At 37.4% G+C, this 18,437-nt stretch overlaps 1 protein-coding gene across 1 annotated transcript in view; it reads right to left on the reverse strand.

Moving 5' to 3' along the window:
* The window catches only part of NBEAL1 (neurobeachin like 1), a 175,565-nt gene that overhangs the window by 135,681 nt on the left and 21,447 nt on the right, over positions 1-18,437 (reverse strand). The window contains exons 3-5 of the mRNA XM_060152294.1: positions 15,440-15,601; positions 3,633-3,714; positions 2,942-3,069 (exon numbers count right to left, since the gene is read on the reverse strand). Of these exons, the coding sequence (XP_060008277.1) occupies positions 2,942-3,069; positions 3,633-3,714; positions 15,440-15,601 (372 nt within the window). The remainder of the gene's footprint in view (positions 1-2,941; positions 3,070-3,632; positions 3,715-15,439; positions 15,602-18,437) is intronic.

An 18,437-nucleotide genomic window follows, 5' to 3' on the forward strand; every position in this document is an offset into this window, starting at 1 on the left:
TTGGCATAAATGTCAAAATTGGGGGAACATTGATTAGTTGAGAACCAAAGTGCTAAATGCGTAGAAAGGCTACAAATGGAGCACTATTATGTGCTCCTCTCTTTGAATCTTTAGAGAGTTATGAGCAGTACATAGGCAGAGGGAAAAGGCAGTGACAGTGCTGTCTGCCAACTATTTCCATGTCTACTCCTTTTAGTCACAGGGTAGAACTAACTTCCACCTTGGTCTCCCTTCTTCTTCTGGTCTCACTGTGGTAGATGGGAGCATGTAACTAGTCTTGGCCAACGAGTTCTGAATGAAAGTGAAACATGTCATATGTCATGATCAGACAAGAGCATTAAAACTGCCAATGTGAGACATTTCAGAGCTTTCTTTTCTCTTTCACCTGGTAACTAGCACAGCCTTAGATGCTTGCTGTTCTGTCAGTTTAGGATCTTGAGTGACTATGATGAGTAGAGGCTCCCTGCCAACCATGGTAGACAGAGAACAGGACCAAGAAGTAAACCTTTGTTATTCTAACCCCTTGTTTGTTACTGTAGCTTATCCTGACGGATAAATCTTTGCCAAGAAAAATGCAAAGCACTTTCTCACTGGAAAAAGAGACATATTAAAGTTCAATAGAAAAGGAAGTAATCAGAAGGTCACTAGTATCTTCCCATTAATAAACAATCAAGAAAAGTATTAGAATGATGTGATGGTTAATTTCATGTGTCAACTTGGGGGGTGTTTTGGGATGAGATTAACACTTAAATTGGTGAACACTGGGTAACGGAACTGCCCTCCAGAAAGTGCCTCAACTAATTAATTGAAAGCCTGAGCGGAACAAAAAGACTGGCATCTCCAAGCAAGGGGGAATTCTCCAGAAGAGTGCCCTCTGACTTCATCTGCACCATCAGTTCTGGTCTCCAGCCTGACTGCTTTTGAACTAGGACTGGAACTGGAACACTGGCTCTATAGCCTTCGAACTCTAAGTGCACCACTGGCTTCCCTGGGTGGCAAGGCTGCCAGGCCACATCGCAGATTTGGACTTGCCACACACACACACACACACACACACACACACACACACACACACACACACACACACACACACACACACACACACACACACACACACACACACACACACACACACACACACACACACACACACACACACACACACACACACACACACACACACACACACACACACACACACACACACACACACACACACACACACACACTGGAGAACCCTGACTAAAGACTACAACTTTCGGGCTTCCCTGGTGGTGCAGTGGTTGAGAGTCTGCCTGCCAATGCAGGGGATGCGGCTTCGTGCCCCGGTCTGGGAAGATCCCACATGCCGCAGAGCGGCTGGGCCCGTGAGCCGTGGCCGCTGAGCCTGCGCGTCCGGAGCCTGTGCTCCGCAGCGGGAGAGGCCACAACAGTGAGAGGCCCGCGTACCGCAAAAAAAAAAAAAAAAAAAAAAAAAAAAAAGACTACAACTTTCAACACATAAAGGAAAGCAAATGTATAAATAAGCAGATAGAATTGTTATATTTAATACCTGGAGTATTTGTTCCTATTAATTCTATTAGACACTTCTTGCTTTACCTAAAGGATGTGTTATTTCAATAAAATATTACTATATAGAACATATAAAGTATTACCCCATAGTCTAATTACCCCATAGTCTACATACATGGTCTCTCAGTTACCAATCCTCCACCATTATCTAATGGTGGCTATTCAAAGTGAGAGTATCCTACCCTAAATATCCTGAAAAGCCTATAAAAAAAATCAAACATTCTAGTAACGAAATGCTGCAGGAAGTAGGAACTGTTTATAAGTGGGTCAGGTTACACTGAAAATGAAAAAATCCTGAGATTTAAAGTACAGCAGATTAGGGAGACCTAAAAAAGAGATCTGATTGTAGGTGATAACACAACTCTTCCTATTCTTTGCCCACAGGTAAGAAAGATACATGAGTTTTTAAACTCTTCCCTTTGAGCTGTGTACTGGTAATTATGCCATTGTCACTAAGCTACAAATCCATCATCTTACATTCCACCTGCTTTGTGATGCTGGAACAGTCATTCTACAAACTGTATTTCCTTTTCTCCAGCTACCTCACTCTTGGGTTCATCAATAGTGGGTACTAAATGGAGCCTGGAAAGTTGAAAGAGTGAAAGGGGGACTGATGCCTTATTCCTTACTTTTTACTGGCCAACAGTTCTTAACTATGGCATTCACAGTTGGTTTCTTTCTTCAGCTTATTTTTGGCAACACCAGAACCAGCCTCTTCATGGCTGCTCAGTGATAGCAGCACTGGCTTAGGACTCTTTCCTCAGAAGCCTCAGACCAGGCACTGCAGGACCTCTTCTCCAAAACTTCTAGTTTCTGATAACTCTAATCTCTTCCCTTTGTTCCCACAGAACCAGGGAAGTAGCTGCTTCCTGAAGTTACTATCTCTGTATTACATCAGTGTCCCCCTTTTGTTTTTTGAGTTCTCTAATACCTATTTAACAATCTCCTTGCATTATAGTCTCTCTTTTTAAACACTGGTTTCTGACTGACACAAGCTCCACAATTAAAAATAAAAACACAAAATACTGTTAAAATTCTTTTCCAAATCATGAAATATGCTTTAAAAAAAGATAAAGTTCCTTGAAAAATATGTACACTCTACTTGATGCTACTGTGCTCTGAGATTTTACCATCAGATTATTAGCATTCAATTGCATTACAAAATAAAAGTTCAGGGTAAATTTATTATCTAGAAGTGGCGTTTATCACTAATTCATTACCTCCAATGTAGTTCTCTACCTCAGAGATAAGGATGGGGTCTTAGACACATCTTACCAACTGCTTTCATAGAGAATGAGACCTGCTTTGAAGAATTGTATATATTATGATATTTAGGTTTTAAATGAACATTATGATTTATAAGACATACCCTGAAATTCTATGCCTCCAATTCCGATATGGGTCATATAAACTTTCACAAAATGCCAATGCATGGATCACAAATTCTTCGATAGATGTCTGATCTGCCAATTCCTTCTCTTTTTTTTTGCTTTTTAACTGAGAATTTAAACACAAAATTATATGTACTTAAAAATGTTAATCTGTATAACATACTGACCAACATCATTAAAAGACTACATGTTTCATTCATCTAATAATAATAACTCATTTTTATTCAAATAAGCCTAAGTTCCATTTGAGTGTGTAAAGGGTCAGTTAATCATATGGGTTGGATATAACCTCTCAAATTTTAAATATTTCCTAGGAAGGATTTCAAATGGATAGACAAACGTCTTTCCAAAAAAGATGATGCTTTCAATAAGAGGGTTATTTGATGAATAAATAATAAATACATAAAATGGCAAACTGTGTCATTTAAAATAGCCATTTATAAAACACTGCAACTTTTAAATTAAAATAACAAAATGTATTAATAATTGCTTGTCTACTTTCAGATAATTGCATAAGATGCCTGAAATATATAAGTACCCACTGATAATTTTAATGATCTTCTCAATTATTACCTCCTCTGAAAACATTTAACTTTACTATGATATTTTAAAAAATAAAAACTAGTTACTCTCAGTAAAACAAAAAGGAATATATTAATTCACACCTACTTGTTGAATATAGAGTGTTGTCATAGTGATAACATGATTGATATATGAGCAAGTCCCAATTTCTTCTACGTTAGATAGATTTCTGTGAGGAAAAAAAAGAATAGCCATATATTTATTATATATGAATAATGAGAAAAATGTATGCTCATGAATTCAGGTTGGTTTTCGGAACACATGTTGGCAAATAAAATACAAAAAACAGTCATTAAAACTTAAAATCAATATGGTTATATAACTGCTTTCCCACTGAGAATGCAAAACACACCTCAAGCACCATTTAACTACTATAAACAGAGAACATTTAAGAAAGACATGCCAATTAGCATTTGTTTATTATAAAAAATTGGAAAATATCACAAAGTAGAAATAGAAAAGAAAAAGTCACTAATATTCTTACAACCCCAACGTTAGCAACTATATACATTTTGGATTATTTCTTTCCAGGTTTGTTGTTATTTTCCTATGTACTTTTTAAGCTTGGTTTTTTGTACATATCGTTGTCTTTATAACTCATGTAGTGCAGTTTTATAGTTATCATCTTGCTTTCTGAAATTATAGTTCCCCTTTTAGACTCATAATATATCTCCTCATCTATATTAAAAAGCCTTGAGAGAAGGGTGGGCATCTATACATACTCCAAGAGGGCACAGTGCATGCCTTGTTTAAAGCAGTGTGTCAACAAGTGCCTGGTGTTTAATTAAAATATGGCCCTCATTTTTGTTCCATTTTTAATAAGACTGAGGTATGACACGTAAAATGCTAACATGTACTCTTACTAATATCACCAGTCTTTTTCTTGGCATAATAAAAAAAATTCTGTTAAGACAAAAAACTCTATTGTGTTCTGAGACATTGTGACCTTGAAAAATACTTTATATCTTAAAATCCAGTAAATGCTAAAGGAACAGGAAAAATTAACTAAATTAATGAACTTAGTGTAAGAAGTCAGAATGGCATGACATCTTTGAGAAAGCAAAGAGTAAAGGCAGAGGTAAAATTCAAAGCCCCTGTGGAGGATTCTGGGAAAATAGCCAAGTGGGAAGAACCAGGAATCTGTCTCCCAACCTAGAAAACAGTTACACTGTCAAAATCAGTTTGATGTAACTATTTTGGAACCCTTGAGTCTCTGTTGAAGGCTGGCAACTTCTATGGGAAAATCTGGATGATAAATTGCAATTAATGTCCTAAATTCTGCTCAATTTCAGCTATTAGCACAGTAGCACCTATCAATCTGCCACCCCCAGACATGTGGTAAGCAGCTGTGCACATAGTCCAGGAGCAGCTTGCTAACAGCTTGAAGAAACCAACGTAGGCAAAAAGGACCCTGTCCTCAACATATTGGAGATCATGCTCTGATCACTGATTGCTCCTTCTGATTATAGAGGTGCAGACAAAGAGGCAGGCAGGCACTGATATTGCACATCCCCACCACTTGTTACAAGCCTCTCCCCCTCTGGCTGAAGTAATTTCCAGGGGACTTAAAGGCCATTTCCCTTTCCCCCTTCATCTTTTTGTTCTTTCCCCTTTTGGGAGCCAGATGTTAAAGACTAGGACATTCAAAAATAACAGCATAAATGGGGAAAATTAGAGAGTGACCACACATGCTGAGGGAAAGGGTCAGAGTAGATCTGAGCAGACCTTATGTTTACAACTCAGGTTGATCCTCAGCACAGAGACAATCTGTAAGGATCAAAAAATAAAACAAATAAACAAAAATAACAACAAAAAGCAGCAAACCCCAGGAAAGGGGGTAAATCTGATTTTCAGAGTTACCACATTCTTAGATTCAAATGTCCAGTATTCAATTAAAAACAAAAATCAGAAGGCATACAAAGAAATAGGGGAATATGGCCCAGTCAAAAAAAAAAAACAGAGATCAACAGAAACTCCCTGAAAAAGATCTATTAGACAAAGACTTCAAAATAACTGTCTTCAAGATGCTCAAAGTATCAATACTAAAGGAAGATGTGGAGAAAGTCAAGAAATTAATGGGTAAACAAAATGGAAATATCAGTAAGGAGATTAAAAAAAACTAAAAAGAAACCAGAAACAAATTCTGGAACTATAATCACTATAATGAAAAATTCACTAGAGGAATTCAACGGTAGATCTGACCTGGCAGAGGAAAGAATCAGTGAACTTGAAGATAGCACAATGGACATTATCAAGTCTGAACAACACAAAGAAAAAAGATTGAGTCTAAGAAAAAGAAGAGAAAGAAAAAGGGAAAGAGAGAATACTTAAAGAAATTATTGCTGATAATTTCCCAAATTTGATGAAGGACATGAATATGAACAGCCAAGAAGCTCAACGAACTCCAAATAAGGTGAACTCAAAGACACCCACACTGAGACACACATTATAATCAAACTTTCAAAAGACAGACAGACTATTTGAAAATAGGAAGAGAGAAGCAAATCATCACATATAAGGGATCTTCAATACAATTATCAGCAGATTTCTACTAAGAAACTTAGGCCAGAAGATAGTGAGAGGATACACTGAGAGTGCTAAGAGAAAAATAGCTGTCAACCAACAATCCTGTATCTGGCAAACTATCCTTCAAAAGTGAGGGAGAAATAAAGACATTCCCAGGAAACAAAAGGTAATGGAGTCTGTGATCACTCGCTCTACCCTACAAAAAATGCTAAACACTGTCCTGCAGGGTGAGAGGTAAGGACACTATCCAGCAACTCAAAGCTGCATGGAAAACTAAGATCTCAATGAAGGTAAATAAATGGGCAATTACAAAAGCTAGTATTATTGAAACAGTGATTTGTAACTGTATTCTTTGTTTTTAATATAATTTAAGAGATTATATTTAAAGAAATAAAATTGTTCAGGTAAAAACTAGTATTACTGTAACTTTGGTTTGTAATTCCAAATCTTGTTTTATACATAATTTGAGACTAATGCATCTAAAATAACTATTAGCTTATGTTTGGGGGCAAACATTGTGTAAATGTAATTTTGTGACATCAGCAACCAAAAGGAGTAGGGACAGAGCCATAAAAGAGCAGAGTTTTTGTATGTTATTGATATTAAAGTGGTATAAATTCAAATTAGAATGTTATAACTTTAGAATGTTAAATGTAACACCAATGGTAGCCACAAAGAAAATATCTACAGAATGTATACAAAAGAGTATGATAAAGGGGACATCCCTGGTGGTCCAGTGGCTAAGACTCTGTGCTCCCAATGCAGGGGGCCTGGGTTCAATCCCTGGTCAGGGAACTAGAACCCGCATGCTGCAACTAAAATATCCTGCATGCTGCAACTAAGACCCGGTAGAGCCAAATAAATAAATAAACAAATATTACAAAATAAATAAATAATGAAATGCTCGTTATAAAAAAAGAATATGATAAAGGAATTTAAATCACCACAATGAGAAGCCCATGCACTGCTACGAAGCGCAGCCCCCGCTCGCCACAACTAGAGAAAGCCCATGGGCAGCAACGGAGACCCAAAACAGCCAAAAAATAAATAAATTTAAAAAAAAACAAACTTCTGTTTTAAGGCATAAAGAAAACAAATAGAACAGTAAAAGAAGTAAATTCCTCCTTAGGAGTAATTACTTTCAATGTAAATGGATTAAAGTTTCCATTCAAAAGACACGAGACTGAATGGTGTTGATGAATGAGTGGTAGGGCAGGAATAAAGATGCAGACATTGAGAATGGACTTGAGGACACAGGGCAGGAAGTGGAGACTGGGACATAGTGACAGAGTAGCACTGACATATATACACTACCAAATGTAAAACAGCTAGTGGGAAGCAGCTACATAGCACAGGGAGATCAGCTCGGTGCTTTGTGAAGACCTAGAGGGGTGGGATAGGTAGGGTGGGAGGAAGGCTCAAAAGGGATGGGATATGGAGATATAGGTATGCATATAGCTGATTCACTGTGTTGTACAGCAGAAACTAACACAACATTGTAAAGCAATTATACTCCAATCACGATATATTAAAAAAAAAAGACAAAAAAAGAAAAGAGATTGGCAGAATGGATACAAACTCAGGATCCAACTATATACTGTCTACCTGATGTCCAAGGACACAAACAGGTTGAAACTGAAAGCAGAGGGAAAGATATTCCATGCAAAGAGTAACTCAAAGAGAGCAGAGGCTGACATACAAATATCAGACAAAATAGGTTACATGGAACAAAGAAGGACATCATATATTTTAAAAGGTACAGGGGGCAGAGTCAAGATGGCATACTAGGAGGACGCGGAATTCGCGTCTACACACAACTAGGGCACCTACCAGGCACCAGCGGGGGACCACAGACACCTAAAGGGATGGGAGGAACCCCCAGTGAGCGGGTAGGATGTGGGGCTTGGGAGGAGTGATGGGAGAGGAGAAGTGGAGGCGGGATGGGCCTGATGCCCCTGAGGGGCAGCTGGGGGAGGGGAAGGGATCCCACACCCGAAGCGGGAAACTGGGGAACCACTGGGAGGGCAGAGGATCAAAAGGGAGCATGGCCAGGTTTCTCCTGCCCACTTGGGCCCCCAGGAACCTGCTGAGATCCCAGGCCTGATCCTCTGTCCACCAAGGCCCCTTCCAGCTGCATGGGTCCTGAGGGAGTGGGAAGGAGGGAAGGGGGAGCAAAAGTAAAGGCTGGACCTCTGGGACTGGCACCCCTGAGGGGTGGATGGAGGAGGGGAGGAGTTCCTACACCCAGTGGGACCCACCCACGGTTAGGGGTCCAGCAGCAATGGGGGAGACCCTGGGGGAGATGGTGGGGAAGGGGGCATGAAGGAATGGAAGGGAATGCAGTCTGTGCCTTCCCTGTCCACTTAGGTACCAGGAAGCCTGTTAGGCCCCAGGCCTAATCCTCTGCCCTCAGAGCCTCTCTCCTGCCACGCAGAACCCAAGCTCCGCCCCTACACCCCAACCCAGGGCCCTACCTGTACACTCAGAGAACGCCCTCTGAGACCCCATCCGATGCACTGGGCCTAAACCCCACCCACACACCCTCACTCAGGGCCCTACCTCCAAACTCCCTAACTCCACACTCCAGAGGCCCTCCTTTCCATGTGCTGCCTCTCCACTTCCACACAGGTCCTAAGCAGAGGCCCCACCCTATGCTTGAACATCACTCTGTCAAGGCCTTACCCCCAGGGCGTTTCCAGCTGCGTGGATCCTAAGCTTAGGAGCTGCCCCACGCTCAAAACTCATCCCCCCACCTGACTAGGTCCCGCTCCACCCTAAACCCAGCCCCTGCGTAAATTCCACCCCTGCCTAAACTTTGCCCCCTACAGCCAAGGTTTTTTTTTTTTTCTTTCTTTTTTCCTCTTTTAGACTGGGGTTCTGTTTTACCTTGTTGATTCATTGTTGTCGATTCTTTTATATTTTTATTTTTCCTAAAAAAACTTTTATTTTTCTAGTTTTATTCTTTATACTTCGTTAACATTCTCTCTTTTTGGCTTGTTCCCCCCCCTTTTTTATTTTTCTTTTTACTATTATGGTTTTATTTTACCCGGTTGGAGTTGTTTCAATTAATATATTTTTCATCTTTCTAATTTTATTTTGTTCTATATTCTTGCATATTGCACTGCTCCTTTTCTTCTTCCTTTTTTTTTTTTTTTTACCACACAACGAAGCTTGCAGGATCTTGGTTCCCAGGCCGGGAGTTGGGATCCTGTGGTGGGAGCTCCAAGTCCAAACCGCTGGACTAATGACAAACTTAAACCCCAGGGAACATTCATCGGAGTGAGGCCCCCGGGAGGTCCTCATCTCAGCACCAAGACCCGGCTCTATCCAACTGCCTGCAAACTCCAGTGCTGGATGTCTCAGGCCAAACAACCAGGAAGACAGGAATACAGCACCACCCATTAAAAGAAAAAAAAAAGAAACGACAAAAAAATATGTTACAGATGAAGGAGCAAGGTAAATACTTACAAGACCAAATAAATGAAGATGAAATAGGCAACCTACCTGAAAAAGAATTCAGAGTAATGATAGTAAAGATGATCCAAAATCTCGGAAACAAAATGGAGAAAATACAAGAAACATTTAACAAGGATCTAGAAGAACTAAAGAGCAAACAAACAGTGATGAACAACACAGTTACTGAAATTAAAAATACTCTAGAAGGAATCAATAGCAGAATAACTGGGGCAGAAGAACAGATAAATGAGCTGGAAGATAAAATGGTAAAAATAACTGCCAGGGAGCAGAATAAAGAAAAAAGAATGAAAAGAACTGAGGACAGTCTCAGAGACCTCTGGGACAACATTAAATGCACCAACATTCGAATTATAGGGATCCCAGAAGAAGAAGAGAAAAAGAATGGGTCTGAGAAAATATTTGAAGAGATCAGAGTCGAAAGCATCCCTAGCATGGGAAAGTAAACAGTCAGTCAAGTCCAGGAAGCACACAGAGTACCATACAGGAAAAACATGCTGAAACACATACTAATCATAGAGAAACATGCCGAAACACATACTAATCAAACTATCAAAAATTAAGTATGAAGAAAAAGTACTAAAAGCAGCAGGAGAAGCAACAAATAACATACAAGGGGGAATCCCCATAAGGTTAACAGCTGATCTTTTAGCAGAAACTCAGCAAAAGAGAAGGGAATGGCAGGACATATTTAAAGTCATGAAAGGGAAAAAACCTACAAGATTACTCTACCCAGCAAGGATGTCATTAAGATTCGATGGAGAAATTAAAACCTTTAGAGATAAGCAAAGGTTAAGAGAATTCAGGACCACCAAACCAGCTTTACAACAAATGCTAAAGGATCTCTAGGCAGGAAACACAAGAGAAGGAAAAGACCTACAATAACAAACCCAAAACAATTAAGAAAATGGTCATAGGAACATACATATTGATAATTACCTTAAGTGTAAATGGATTCAGTGCTCCAACCAAAAGACATAGACTAGCTGAATGGATACAAAAACAAGACTCGTGTATATGCTGTCCACAAGAGACCCACTTCAGACCAAGGGACACATACAGAATGAAAGTGAGGGGATGGAAAAAGATATTCCATGCAAATGGAAATCAAAAGAAAGCTGGAGTAGCAATTCTCATATCAGACAAAACAGACTTTAAAATAAAGACTATTACAAGAGACAAAGAAGGACACTACATAATGATCAAGGGATCAATCCAAGAAGACATAACAACTGTAAATATTTATGCACCCAACATAGGAGCACCTCAATATATAAGGCAAATGCTGACAGCCATAAAAGGGGAAATGGATGGTAACACAATAATAGTAGGGGACTTTAACACCCCACTTTCACCAATGGACAGATCATCCAAAATGAAAATAAATAAGAAAACACAAGCTTTAAATGACACATTAAATGAGACAGACTTAATTGATATTTATAGGACATTCCATCCAAAAACAACAGAATACACTTTCTTCTCAAGGGCTTATGGAACATCCTCCAGGATAGACCAGATCTTGGGTCATAAATCAAGCCTTGGTAAATTTAAGAAAACTGAAATTGTATCAAGCATCTTTTCCGACCACAACGCTATGAGACTAGATATCAATTAAAGGAAAAAAACTGTAAAAAATACAAACACATGGAGGTTAAACAATATGCTACTAAATAACCAAGAGATCACTGAAGAAATCAAAGAGGAAATCAAAAAATACCTAGAAACAAATGACAATGAAAACATGATGACCCAAAACCTATGGGATGCAGCAACAGGAGTTCTAAGAGGGAAGTTTATAGCAACACAACCCTACCTCAAGAAACAAGAAAAATCTCAAATAAACAACCTAACCTTACACCTAAAGCAATTAGAGAAAGAAGAAAAAACCCCAAAGTTAGCAGAAGGAAAGAAATCATAAAGATCAGATCAGAAATAAATGAAAAAGGAATGAAGGAAACAATAGCAAAGATCTATAAAACAAAAAGCTGGTTCTTTGAGAAGATAAACAAAATTGATAAACCATAAGCCAGACTCATCAAGAAAAAAAGGGAGGGCTTCCCTGGTGGCACAGTGGTTGAGAATCTGCCTGCCAATGCAGGGGACACGGGTTTGAGCCCTGGTCTGGGAAGATCCCACATGCCGTGGAGCAACTGGGCCCGTGAGCCACAACTACTGAGCCTATGCATCTGGAGCCTGTGCTCTGCAACAAGAGAGGCCATGGCAGTGACAGGCCCGCACATCGCGATGAAGAGTGGCCCCCACTCGCCGCAAAATGGATTAAAGACCTAAATGTAAGGCCAAACATTATAGAACTCTTAGAGGAAAACATGGGCAGAACACTCTATGACATAAATCACAGCAAGATCCTTTTTGACTCACCTCCTAGAGAAATGGAAATAAAAACAAAAATAAACAAATGGGACCTAATGAAACTTAAAAGCTTTTGCACAGCAAAGGAAACCATAAACAAGACAAAAAGAGAACCCTCAGAATGGGAGAAAATATTTGCAAAGGAAGCAAATGACAGAGGATAAATCTCCAAAATATACAAGCAGCTCATGAAGCTCAATATTAAAAAAACAACCCAATCCAAAAATGGGCAGAAGACCTAAACAGACATTTCCACAAAGAAGATATACAGATTGCTAACAAACACATGAAAAGGTGCTCAATATCACTAATCATTAGAGAAATGCAAATCAAAACTACAATGAGGTATCACCTCACACCAGTCAGAATGGCCAAAATCAAAAAATCTACAAACAACAAATGCTGGAGAGCGTGTGGAGGAAAGGAAACCCTCTTGCACTGTTCGTAGGAATGTAAATTGATACAGCCACTATGAAGAACAGTATAGAGGTTCCTTAAAAAACTAAAAATAGAACTACTATATTACCGAGCAATCCCACTCCTGGGCATATACCTTGAGAAAACCATAATTCAAAAAGAGTCATGTACCACAATGTTCAATGCAGCACTATTTATAATAGCCAGGACATGGTAGCAACCTAAGTGTCCATCGACAGATGAATGGATAAAGAAGATGTGGCACATATAAACAATGGAATATTAGTCAGCCATAAAAAAAATGAAATTGAGTTATTTGTAGTGAGGTGGATGGACCTAGAGTCTGTCATACAGACTCTGTCATACAGTGAAGTAAGTCAGAAAGAGAAAAACAAATACCGTATCCTAACACATATATATGGAATCTAAAAAAAAATGGTTCTGATGAGCCTAGGATCAGGACAGGAATAAAGACACAGACGTAGAGAATGGACTTGAGGACACGGGGTTGGGGAAGGGTAACCTGGGATGAATTGAGAGAATAACACTGACATATATACACTATCAAATGTAAAATCGATAGCTAGTGGGAAGCAGCTACCTAGCACAGGGAGATCAGCTCAGTGCTTTGAGACCACCTAGGGGGTAGGATAAGGAGGGTGAGAGGGAGACGTAAGAGGGAGGGGATATGGGGATATACGTAGGCACATAGCTGATTTACTTTGTTATACAGCAGAAAGTAACGCAACATTGTAAAGCAATTAATACTCAAAGATGTTAAAAATAAATAAAATAAAAGGTAAAATATAATGTAATAAAAGTATATATGATATAACAAAGGTACTACACTAGCAAAAAGATATAACAATTATGAACATTTACGTATCTAATGACAGACCATCAAAACATATGAAGCAAATACTGACAGAATTGAAGAGAGAAACATATAGTTCTTCCATAATAGCTGGAGAATTCAATACCTCATCCACAATAATGGATAAAACAACTAGATAGAAGATAAGTAAAGCAACAGAGGACTTAACACAGTAAATCTAATAGCTCTAAGAAACATATACAGGTGACTCTACCCAAGAACAGAACAAACATTCTTCTCAAGTGCACTTGGGACATTTTACAAGATAGACACTATATTAGGCCACAAATTAAGTCTCAACAGATTTAAAATGACAGATATCATACAAAGTATCTTCTCTAACTGCAGCAGGATGAAGTTAAAAATCAGTAACATAAAGAGAACTGAAAAATTCACAAAACTGTGTAAATTAACAAAAATACTTTAAAATAATCAATGGATCAAAGAAGAAACCCACAAGGGAAATTAGAAAATACTTAAGATGAATGAAAAGGAAAACATTACTTACCAAAACTTATGGGAGGCAATGAAAGTGGTGCAAAGGGAGAATTTTATAGGTGTAAGTGCCTACACTAAAAAAAAAGAACAAGAAACCAACTACCTAATATTACAACTTAAGGAATCAGACAAAGATGAACAAACTAAATCCAAAGTTAGCAGAAAGAAGGAAATGATAAAGATCAGAGCAGAGATTAAAATAAATTTTTAAAAATAGAGAAAATCAATGAAAACAAAAATTAGTTCCTTGGAGACATCAACAAAATTGACAAACCTTTAGCTAGACAGACTAAGAAAAAGAGAGACGAATCAGATTACTAACATCAAAAATGAAGTGTGGATATTACTACTGATACTACAGAAATACAGAGGATTATTAAGAGAGTACTATGAACAACTGTACAACAACAAATTGAATAACATAGATGAAATGGACAAATTCCTAGAAACACAAAATCTGCCAAGATTAAACCATGATGAAATAAATAATCTGAATAGACCTACAACTAGTAAGGAAACTGAATCAGTAATCAAAACTCTCCCAAAAAAGCAGTCCTGGACCTGATGTTTTCACTCATGAAGTCTACAAAACATTTAAAGAAGAACTAATGCCAATCCTTCTCAAATTTTTCTAAAAAACTGAAAAGGAAGGAACACTTTCTGACTCATTTTATGAGGCCAGTATTACCCTGATCCCAAAGCCAAACAAGAGACTACATGAAAACTACAAGCCAACATCCCTTATGAACATTAATGCAAAGATCTTCAACAAAATACTAGCAAAGAGAATTCAACAGTATATTAAAAGTATTACACACTATGACTAAGTGGGATTTATTCCTGTAATGCAAGGATGGTTAAACATATGAAAGCTGATCAATGTAATATGCCATATTAACAGAATAAAGGGGAAAAAAACCCAGATGATCATCTCAATTAATGCAGAAAAGCATTTGACAAAATTCAGCAACCATTCCTGATAACAACACTCAGCAAACTAGGAACAGAAGGAAACTACCTCAACATAATAAAACCTATATATAAAAATTTCACAGCAAATATCATACTAAATGGTAAAAGACTGAAAGCTTTTCCTCTAAGAACAAGAAAAGAAGACAGATTTTAAGAGGCATGTGATGCCCCTAACCCAACGGTTCTCAAATTCTTATATGCAGATTAATGGAATGTGTGAAAATTCAAAATGCCTGAGCTCTTTTGGATCAGAACTTCCATACATAAGGCTCAAACTTTGTATTTCTATTAAGCTTCCCAGTTGACATTTATGCACACCAAAATTTAAGTACCACAGACCTAATCATCTATAAATCTGGAAATATAAGCTATGGAATAATTATACTTTCTTTGGTAAAATTATAAAATGAAAGACTAGAAAAATACATTTCACAAATGATAACGCACAGTATAAAAATGTATACGTACATGTTTATTGGTGAGGACCATATAGAAAATACCAGTGCAATAAATTCTTAAGTAAAAACTCCTGTCATTGTCTTTACTCTAAAGCAATTATTTTTTATCCTGGCTGAATCTCTCTAAGTAGATATAGTAAAAGGCTTTCCAATATAATAACAAACCACAAGCCTATTGCAAAAGCTGTACTCATCCCTAAAAGCTCCATATGAACAACAAACATCATTAATAACTAATAAATGCATTATTAGTTTGCTAATAATTATTTGAAACAGATAACTAGTTTATTTGTACCAGATACCTGCAAAGAACAATGAAGAACTTGATAAGCAAAATTGACAAGGCTTGTTGTTCTTCCTCTAACCCATCTGCCATTTTCTGAACACAGTGCAGAAGCTGGGTCCTCAGAACCTGCAGAATATTATCAGGAAGCAGAGATATTCCTGGAGGCACATCATCTACCCTACAATATAAGGGGAACAAAATAAGAAGGGTGTTTAAATACAGGACGAAAATCTGTGGCACTTTAAAGTAACTACATTTTCAGCTCAAATCCTAAAGAAGCTCTTTTAGTCCAGATATTCTGTGCCTTCCTCTCTGCATAGTACCACCAAATGGAGAGTGACATTTTAGAAGATTATTAGAGCAGAGCGGTTAGTCTTACTTCAGAGTAGTCTTACTGAGAAGAGAGAGAAAAAAAAGGCTATTTAGTATTTTCAATTGTGCTATTGTTAAAGAAAATATTTAAAATATAAGATTACTTCACCTTCTACTATTTAGAAATACAATGTGTCTATACCATTTCTAAAAGAAACGGTAACTAGCAAATAAAAATGAAGTACCTCTAACTAGTTTAATATCTGTTAACTGCTTTACTAAATAAACAATATTCACCTACCTACAGGGTCCCTAAGCCATCTGATCAGAAGAGGGAGAGAAGAAAACTAGCAAAATGAAAGGAGAAAGATAGAGGTGAATGTAGAACCCCAAGCATGAGCATCAATAGAAGACTCTTTTAAAGCAATACATCAATATTTTGTGACAGATGGTTTCTGTATAAGAAGACAATATGGTTCTTTATGGGCAAAAGCCAATACCAGATGTAACTGGCTCCTTGCATGTGCCTCTCACATTAAAACCCCCTAGATTCAAAGTCAGAAGCCTGCATACTAAGTTCCACCTCTGTAACATGAAGCACTTCATTTAATCTCTGAAGTTCCCTAATCTATAAAACTGTAATATCAGATATCCACCCTATTTCACTGGGCTCTGAAACCAGAAAGTCAATGTGCATTTTCAGCTTTAAAGTATGTAAAGAGGGCTTCCCTGGTGGCGCAGTGGTTGAGAGTCCGCCTGCCAATGCAGGGGACACGGGTTCGTGCCCCGGTCTGGGAGGATCCCACATGCCGCGGAGCGGCTGGGCCCGTGAGCCATGGCCTCCGAGCCTGCACGTCCGGAGCCTGTGCTCTACAACGGGAGAGGCCACAACAGTGAGAGGCCCGCGTGCCGCAAAAAAAAAAAAAAAAAAAAAAAACACAAAGTATGTAAAGAACTCTAAATATGTAATGCATTTTAAATATACTATCTCTAAAGCCTCAGAATCTTTTCATAAGCCACTGTATTATTTCCCTATCTCTGTTAAGAAAAATGCTCAAATAGCAAAGAAGCACTGTGAAGAGTTCCATGATTAAATGGCAATTATACTTTACAATAGTCTTTTCTTCAGATAATGCTTAACATGAAGTATTAGTATTATGTTTACATTGAGTAAAAGGCATTCACTGTAGACAAAGAAATTTGAAGCATCTTAGCAGTAGTCACATAAACACATATGTAAATATTATTAGCCTCTTCCTGAACCACCCTACAACATAAATTAATAAAGCATTTTATAAAATAAACACAAGTCACAAAGCATACTACCAAGGTTGCCTAATACTATATAATCATGTTCTAAAAATACATGTTTCATTTTAGTCTGGGCATCATTTCACTTGCAGCTTTGGATTCTTTCATTCTCTCTTATTTATAGATGGTATCAGAAACACTCATTTTTATATTTAATTTTTTTGGGGAGAGCTAAAAAGAGGTGATTAGAAAAACCAAAGTTAACTTCAAAATAATAAACAAACATTTAAATATAACTGATTTTCAAGATGAAGTGAAACTATTCCTCCGCACTTTTCCAAAAATGTTAAATCAACAAGCAAGAAGACATTAGATTTCCCAATATTCCATTTTAGTTATTTAAAGGAGTAGTTCCTTTTGTCCTTAATTGTCCCATTTTCTATTTACACACGTTTTGATTTAACTGGGCAGAAAAAAATACTAACTTCTAAAAGAGCAATCTTTTTTTTTTTTAACTGACTCTCATTATAAAATTGGGGCTTACTTAGGACATGGCATATAGACAAAGTTGGAATTTTTGGCCTTGTTCCTAATGTGATGAGGATTTAAGAATTTAGAAGAATTTTCCCACCTCTAGGACTTTATTGTCCAAAATTCTAAGCTCCTTTTGCTGAAATATCCCAAACTCCAGAAATCTTTTCCACTCCTCAATTTGCCTAGTCAATGTCTATTGTAAACAGCTGCCAATTGTTCTCTCTAACGTAGGAAAAAGTCCAGCTTAAATTTCAAGGCCTTATAATCTGGTAAAAGCAATCCTTGCCTTCTATTATGAATTCTCTAACTTGGAAATTCTATAAAGTCAGTATACTTTAAATGAGGATTATCTGTGAGTTTCTTATCTTTAAGGTGACTAGACTAGTTTTACAGATCTTACATATAATATTCACTTGAAAAATTGAAAGTTTACTACAAGCAAAATCTAAATTCATGGTTCAGTTTGAAAGACAAAGATATGAAATATAATTTTAAATAAACCAACTAAATCACAAGTAAAAAAACACTCTTGAGATTCTTCATCTTACTTTAAATATAGTGGCAATATAAGTCTACATAGTGTTTTTAAAAATGACCTCCCAAGGAAGGAGACATTTATAATGTATGGATGATAACAAGTGCATCTTACAAAACCCCAAGCATTCAAAGGCCAAAATTCTGACTCCATAAGATCCTTAGGCTCATGATTTAAAATGAGCTATAAATTTTTAAAATAAAAGCACTCCTAAGTATAAACTACAAGAATATTCTTTTATGAGTAGAAATCAATAATACATAATCTTATTTTGAGTTCAAGATTTAGTACTGATTTTCAACCTTTATAAACCTGTTACAAATAATCTAATGGGGAAGAACTCTGAAACTGTATTTATAAATACAGTACTTGTGCTTTCTGA

Source organism: Lagenorhynchus albirostris, chromosome 6 (assembly GCF_949774975.1).
Source record: "Lagenorhynchus albirostris chromosome 6, mLagAlb1.1, whole genome shotgun sequence".
In the NCBI taxonomy this organism is placed as follows: domain Eukaryota; kingdom Metazoa; phylum Chordata; class Mammalia; order Artiodactyla; family Delphinidae; genus Lagenorhynchus; species Lagenorhynchus albirostris.